Source organism: Lucilia cuprina, chromosome 2 (assembly GCF_022045245.1).
Source record: "Lucilia cuprina isolate Lc7/37 chromosome 2, ASM2204524v1, whole genome shotgun sequence".
Classification (NCBI taxonomy): Eukaryota; Metazoa; Arthropoda; class Insecta; order Diptera; family Calliphoridae; genus Lucilia; species Lucilia cuprina.
Genome location: NC_060950.1, coordinates 13,779,261 through 13,786,386, shown reverse-complemented (window position 1 = coordinate 13,786,386; position 7,126 = coordinate 13,779,261). Strand labels below are relative to the sequence as shown.

At 31.7% G+C, this 7,126-nt stretch overlaps 2 protein-coding genes across 2 annotated transcripts in view; one reads left to right on the top strand and one right to left on the bottom strand.

Annotated features, from left to right (window-relative positions):
- The window catches only part of LOC124419180 (mastermind-like protein 3), a 4,747-nt gene extending 2,897 nt beyond the window's left edge, over positions 1 to 1,850 (bottom strand). Inside the window, exon 1 of the mRNA XM_046947720.1 lies at positions 1,813 to 1,850. Within this exon, the coding sequence (XP_046803676.1) occupies positions 1,813 to 1,850 (38 nt within the window). The remainder of the gene's footprint in view (positions 1 to 1,812) is intronic.
- Positions 1,851 to 2,075: 225 nt separating this feature from the next.
- Positions 2,076 to 5,754, top strand: LOC124419174 (transcription factor mef2A-like). Its single transcript, XM_046947718.1, has 3 exons — positions 2,076 to 2,084; positions 3,347 to 3,451; positions 4,926 to 5,754. The coding sequence occupies exons 1-3, from the start codon at positions 2,076 to 2,078 to the stop codon at positions 5,424 to 5,426; spliced, it is 615 nt and encodes a 204-aa protein (XP_046803674.1). The 3' UTR covers positions 5,427 to 5,754.
- The last annotated feature ends 1,372 nt before the right edge of the window (positions 5,755 to 7,126 follow it).

Genomic DNA, 7,126 nt, shown 5'->3' with positions numbered 1-7,126 from the left:
AGACTAGACTATAGACTAGACTATAGACTAGACTATGGACTAGACTATAGACTAGACTATAGACTAGACTATAGACTAGACTATAGACTAGACCATAGACTAGACTATTTTATTTGTTATAAAACAAAAGTATCTGGTTCATAGATGAAGTCCTCTTAAGATTCGTTATAGCCGACTTCAGCACTCTAACTTGTTTTTAAATTGAATTGTTAGCCTTAAGGTTGTATGTATATGGGTAATATTTGTATGTAATTGCAAGTAGATGTATGTATGTAAAACAATATAAAAATCTATCTAAAAAAGCTTTATAATGCTTTGTGTTTTATAAAATATATATAATGCAATCAACTTGAGACCTTATACATACACAGACAAACGCACAGAAACACATACACACGCATACATATGTACATATTCTCCTTGGGTAAAAATATAAATTATCTGTACTCCCTGACTACTGACTCGCTCAATATCCTTTTATTATTTTGTTATTATATTCATATTTTTCCACTTACTTTTTGTCCGTGTGTGTGTGCGTGTGAGTCTGTGTTTGTTGTAGTGTCAGTAAACTTCCTTTAGCCACCCACCAATTTAACCATTATTGTTTTTTTACCGTTATTTTTTCCCATATATTTTTTGTTCTTTTCTGTAACGCCCACCTATTTTTTTCTCCCAATTTTATTCACTTCACTTTTTTTGGGGGTTGTTTGCCCTTTGCCGCGCATGTTTCCCCATTTTTTTATATATTATGTTTTCTTTTTTTTTTTGCAGTTTATAGCTTAAAGGCTCCATCTTTTTTGTTTTATATTTTGCTCCTTTTCTCTTTTTTTTTATTATTACTTGCTTTTTCCTGTTGTTGGCCTTTGGGAATCATCGATTTCAATTTAGTTAGTTTGTTACTTATAAAAATAAAATGAAATAATCTTCTAAATTACATTTTCATATTCTATTTATTATTCTTCTTTCTTATACTTCTTTATTAATTTTGTGGTATTTTATTGTTATAATTTTGTTTAAGTTTTGATGAACATAATTTGTTTTTCTTTGTTGAACTTTTAAGCAGAATATACAATATAAAAGGATAATTGGGATTATTAGAAAATTTGTATAAATATTTGAAGTTTAGGTCAAATTTTTAAAAAATGATTTAAGTTTTTGATTCAAATTCCTAAAATTGTCCACATTTTTACACATAAAAGGTTCCTGAAATAACTACTTTTCTTTTAATAGATTTTCGAAAAGGAAGGTTTAGGATATAGACAATTTTAAGAACAAGTCTTTTGGCTTTTTTAAGGACATGCCTATGGACTACTTTATTAACTGTTAAAGGACAAGAACAGTTGACAAGGTCATCGATTAGTCTTGGAATTAGACTTATATTGATTGGTATTTAGTCTAATCTAAACAAGAGTTTAGTTCTGAATTATACTCTGCTTTATGTCTAAGTCTAGTCCAGAGATACAAGCTGAGACGGCTCAAATCGGCGGCGGCTAGACGCCGGTAATATTTTGCAAGCCGCCGCCAACTTCTTTCTGCACAAAAGCTAAGCCGCCTTAAACTTAGCCGCACTTGTATTTCAGAAAAAAATTTCATCAATTTAAACGGAATTGCTACTATTTTAATTCTTATTTCAAATTAAAAACAGTTGCCACACTATAAATATCTATATTGTGCGAAAAAATCTTATATAGAAACAGTTTTTATACAGAGATTTTCAATATAATAAATGCTTATAATGAAAATTTCTGAAGAAAAAGTTGAATTGAGAAAACAGTTTAGCCGCCGCCGATATTTTCTATAATAAGCCGCCACCGCCGACCTAAAATGGCTGCGCCGCCACCAACGACCATTTTGTATCGGCTTGTATCTCTGGTCTAGTCCCTAGAATAATGTGTGAATTTGACTGGTATCTATTGGTTTTGCATATACTTGTCTGTAGTCTAATGTATACAAGACTACAGGTCTATTCTCAGGCTTATGGAAACAACTCTCAACTAGTCTATGCAGTAATCTCTGTATTAGACTAGTCTATGCTATAGTCTCCGAACTAGACATTTTAAGTCTAATCTATTAACATGCCTCCAGTAGGTTCGATTCCCACCTGAGACACTGGTTAAGGAGCGCACAATAACTAATTAACCATCTATGAACACGACTTTGCTAAAGGCTATAGACTAAGTCTAGTCCATAGAAGAATCTGTAAATTAGACTAGTATTGATTGGTCTTGTATATACTTGGACAATTCTCTGCTTTCTGGTCTGATGTGTGGACTAGATTATTAACTGGTCCATGGATAAGTCTATGGAAAAAACTCAGAACAAGTTTAAGCAATAGTATCTGTACTAAACTAGTCTATGGGACTGGTCTTTGGGTTTATAGATTCAAGTATGAACCAAGACTTGCTTGCTATGCTTTCTTGTCTGATGTGTGGACTAGATTATTAACTGGTCCATGGATAAGTCTATGGAAAAAACTCAGAACAAGTTTAAGCAATAGTATCTGTACTAAACTAGTCTATGGGACTGGTCTTTGGGTTTATAGATTCAAGTATGATCCAAGACATTTACTGGTCCATGGCCCAATCTATAGAAAAAATCACAACTAGTCTATGTACTGGTGTTTGAACTAGACAAAGGACTCAATGAACTCAAATAAAGAAATCAAGTACGAATTGAACTCACATCAAGAACTTTTTGGGATCAATTCACTATATTGTAAGTTAGTTTTGTCCCAAAGAAGGCATAAGGATCCGTACTTAAACCAAGTACTTTGTTTAAGAAAACACGTACATCTAAAAACGTTTCAGATTGATTTCTTTGAGTGTATGTTGTTACTAATAGCCTCCAACAGTTTGTGGCACATATTTTCTAAGTTTTTTAAATATTTTTGTCAATTATAAAACTTTATTAATAATAATTCCCTTAATAAAACAATAACATTCATTTAAACCTTTTATAAATATAAAAAAAAAATAACTCCTCCAAATCCTCTCTGAAACCACTCACCAAGCAATAACTAAAACTTTACCTATTCATTTCCATTCACAACCTTTATACATATAATATTATTTTACGTTTAAAAGGAGAAAAAAACGAAACTTATTTAAGCGTGAAAATATTCTATTGTATAGTTTTGAAAACTTTTTCAATTTATTTAAACATTTTAATTTGCCTAAAGCATTTGGCAAAAAGCAAACAATACATTATATAGATGAATACATATATATATTTTTTTTAATATTTTTTTTCTTTTTCATAAAACTATTGTTTATTTAAAGTTAAATTAGATGTGGTTAAAGTAATAAAATTTTCTATTTATTTTTGTCTTGTCAATTTTTATTTTCAGGTTTGGTTTCAAAATCGTCGTGCCAAATGGCGTAAAGCAGAACGCCTTAAGGATGAACAACGCAAGCGTGAAAATGGCGATTGTAGTAGTGTATCATTGGATAAGGTAAGTGTGTAGGGTTAATATATATGTATATAAAGTAAATAAATATGAAGAATTTTTTAATAGAGAAGAAAAAAAAACTAAAAAAAAGCAATAACTTTAACAAAACTTTGAGACTAATTAATTTTTTTAAAGACCATTTTGTTTTCAATGAAACAACATATCACTTGTTAAAATCGGTTCATAATTGTAAAAGTTATAAAACATTTTGTAAATCTTGTAAGAATTCACACTCTATAAGCAATTTGTTTGGTTTCCTTCAATACAACATTGCATACTTTTAGGTGTTGAAATAAAAATAGTTTTTACTTTAAAGTTTTATAACTTTTCATTTTTAATATTGTCTGGACTATAGACTGACTATAGTCTGGACTATAGAGTGACTATAGTCTGGACTATAGAGTGACTATAGTCTGGACTATAGAGTGACTATAGTCTGGACTATATAATGACTACAATCTAGACTGTAGAGTGACTATAGTCTGGACTATAGAATGACTATAATCTAGACTATAGTCTAGACTATAGACTGACTATAGTCTAGACTATAGACTGACTATAGTCTAGACTATAGACTGACTATAGTCTAGACTATAGACTGACTATAGTCTAGACTATAGACTGACTGTAGTCTAGACTATAGAGTGACTGTAGTGTGGACTATAGACTGACTATAATCTTGGCTATATACAGACTATATTCTCGACTAAAGACAGACTATAGCATAAACTAAAGACTGAATATAGTCTACACTATAGACTGACTATAGTCTGGACTATAGACTGTATTCTATATTCTAGACCATAGAGTGACTATAGTCTGGACTATAGACTGTCTATAGTCTACACTATAGACTGACTATAGTCTGGACTATAGACTGACTATAGTCTAGACTAAAGACTGACTATAGTCTAGACTAAAGACTGACTATAGTCTATACTATAGACTGACTATAGTCTATATTATAGACTGACTATAGTCTGGACTATAGACTGACTATAGTCTACACTATAGACTGACTATAGTCTACACTATAGACTGACTATAGTCTACACTATAGACTGACTATAGTCTACACTATAGACTGACTATAGTCTACACTATAGACTGACTATATTCTACACTATAGACTGACTATAGTCTGGACTATAGACTGACTATAGTCTGAGATATAGACAGGCTATTGTCTAGACTGTAGGCTGACTATAGCCTGATACTCTAGACTGACTATAAACAGACTATATACTGACTAAAGACAACTTTAGACTAATTATAGCCTGGACAATAAACTTACTGCAGTCTGACTGTAGGCTGACAATAGACAAACTATAGACTGACTATTGTCAGCCTAAAGACAAACTATAGTTTGATCATAGCGCGGACTGCAGACTGACTATAGACTTTTTAGTGAAATTTAAATTTTTCTTTTGCTCATTTTGTATAAAATAAAATCCAAAAAAAAACCGTCTCTTTCCAGTTGCATGACAGCCGCGAATCCTCACCCGATATAACCGGTGAAATGGATGATGATGAACCACATCATCAACGTTCACACAGTCCCGGCCCAGGATCATCACACCTAAGTCCTCACGGCGGCACTGGTATGGATTCAGACAATGAAAGACCTTTGTCATCGAATCAAATGAACAGTGGACATTCAGGCTCACAATCAGTGGGCTCAATAAGTGCCGGTTCACCCTCACCAGGCGCTAGAACACCACGAAATCCTACCAATAGCCCATCTAATTCACGTAATACCGATTCACCCATAGAAGTGGGTGGACCCATATCATTGTCAACACGTTCAAGTAGCGCATCAACGACACCAACTACCAGTTTAAATACAGCCAATGCCGCCCAACAATTTGGTACTCATATATTTGGTACATTTGGCAGTTCGAACACAGCGGGCAGTAATAATAATGGCAACAACAACAACAATAACAACAACAGTAGCAACAATAATAATGAAACGTAAGTACATTAAGGTATCGATTATTGTTTAATAAACAACAAACAGTTTTAATGCGAGACACGTGTATAAGACAATTTAGGCATCATTACACTCAACAGAGAAGAAGAAAAGATCTTAATGTTTCCGCCCGGCATTATGTTTCCGCTAAAAATTCCAGCCATATCCGTTTAAGATTAACACTGACTTTGTTTATACGAGGCAAACTGTTATTTTACTACTTTATACGTTAGTGGTTAAATTGTTTAAAAGAGAAAACATTAAGGCTTATATATCCTTTTGACCAAACAACAAAGAAAAACAAACAAACATAAGTGTGCAAACAATTTAAAAGTTTAAGCAACTGAAGTGATTCACAAACAAAACACCCTGTATATTAACAACAAAACGTTTTATGACAAGAATTTTAAACTGCAAACAAACTTCAATTTCAATTCACAAATCAAACTGTGAGGTTGCTTGTTAATTGTTGGTTTAAGAAGAAAGAAAAAAAAGAAACATTTTGCAATTATAGTCAAATTTAAGTTTTACACCCTAATTTTTACTAAACCTGGGGTGACAACAATGACAAATTCCTAAATAAATACTTAAGAGAATTCTATTAATAAAATCTCTTTTATTTTCCATGTAAACGTTATTATAACATTTTGTTACCCTTAAATTGTTTTTTGAATTGTGTGTGTTGAGTTGTGTTATATCCTTAAAACCTAAGTGGCTTAATGATACGCCAGCAATTAGCAGATCATAATGATGAAAATGTTTTTATAATTTTACAAGTATCAAACAACAAACAATTTCAAATTTGTAAAAGGGATTTCATGTGTTTATGTATATAACTACTTACACACACACACTTGTTTCTATTGAGTCCTTTCGAACACAAAAACGGCCATTATAATAAAATTTATTTATTGTCATTTTCAAATGTACTAAGAAAGGAGGAGCTATTAAGTAAAACAAATAAATTCTATTTCAATTTGTTTGTTTTCATGTTGAAAACTCATTACAGGTCGTTGGTCTGTTGTTAAGGTCTCTGGGAGGTGTTTGAACAATGATTTATTAAGGATTAGGGAAATTAAAACTGAAAGTTTTAATTTTTGTTCGAGTGTGTGATTTTTTTGCAAAAAAATATTCAATTAAAAAATTAATGAAAAGGACTTACCCGTTTTTATATGAGGCAAAATTTAAACTGCAATGAGAAAAAAAATATTTTTTAAATAATTTTTATAAATTTAAATTTTATTGAATATTTAGTAAAATTGCGAATTTTAGAATTTTAGTTTGGACTATATTCCAGTTTATAGTCTTGTTCGGATTAGACTATATGTAAACTAGATTTTAGAGTAGACTCCAGACTTGACAATAGACTAGACTGTACAGAATATAGGCTATTAGGCCAGCCTATAGTCAGTACCTGAGGCGAGATTATAGTATGAAGCGTAGATCAAACTATAATATGGACTATAGACCAAACTATAGTATGGACCATAGAGTAGACTATAGTCTGGACTATAGACCAAACTATAGTCTGGACTAAAGACTAGACTATAGTCAGGACTATAGACTATAGTCTGGACTATAAACTAGACTATAGTCTGGACTATAGTCTGGACTATAGACTAGACTATAGTCTGGACTATAGACTAGACTATAGTCTGGACTATAGACTAGACTATAGTCTGGACTATAGACTAGACTATAGTCTG

Bases quoted from the DNA above. Each gene is read 5' to 3' on its own strand.
- LOC124419174 (XM_046947718.1), top strand. The intron at 3,452-4,925 runs GTAAGTGTGTAG...GTCTCTTTCCAG, and splicing joins GTAGTGTATCATTGGATAAG to TTGCATGACAGCCGCGAATC.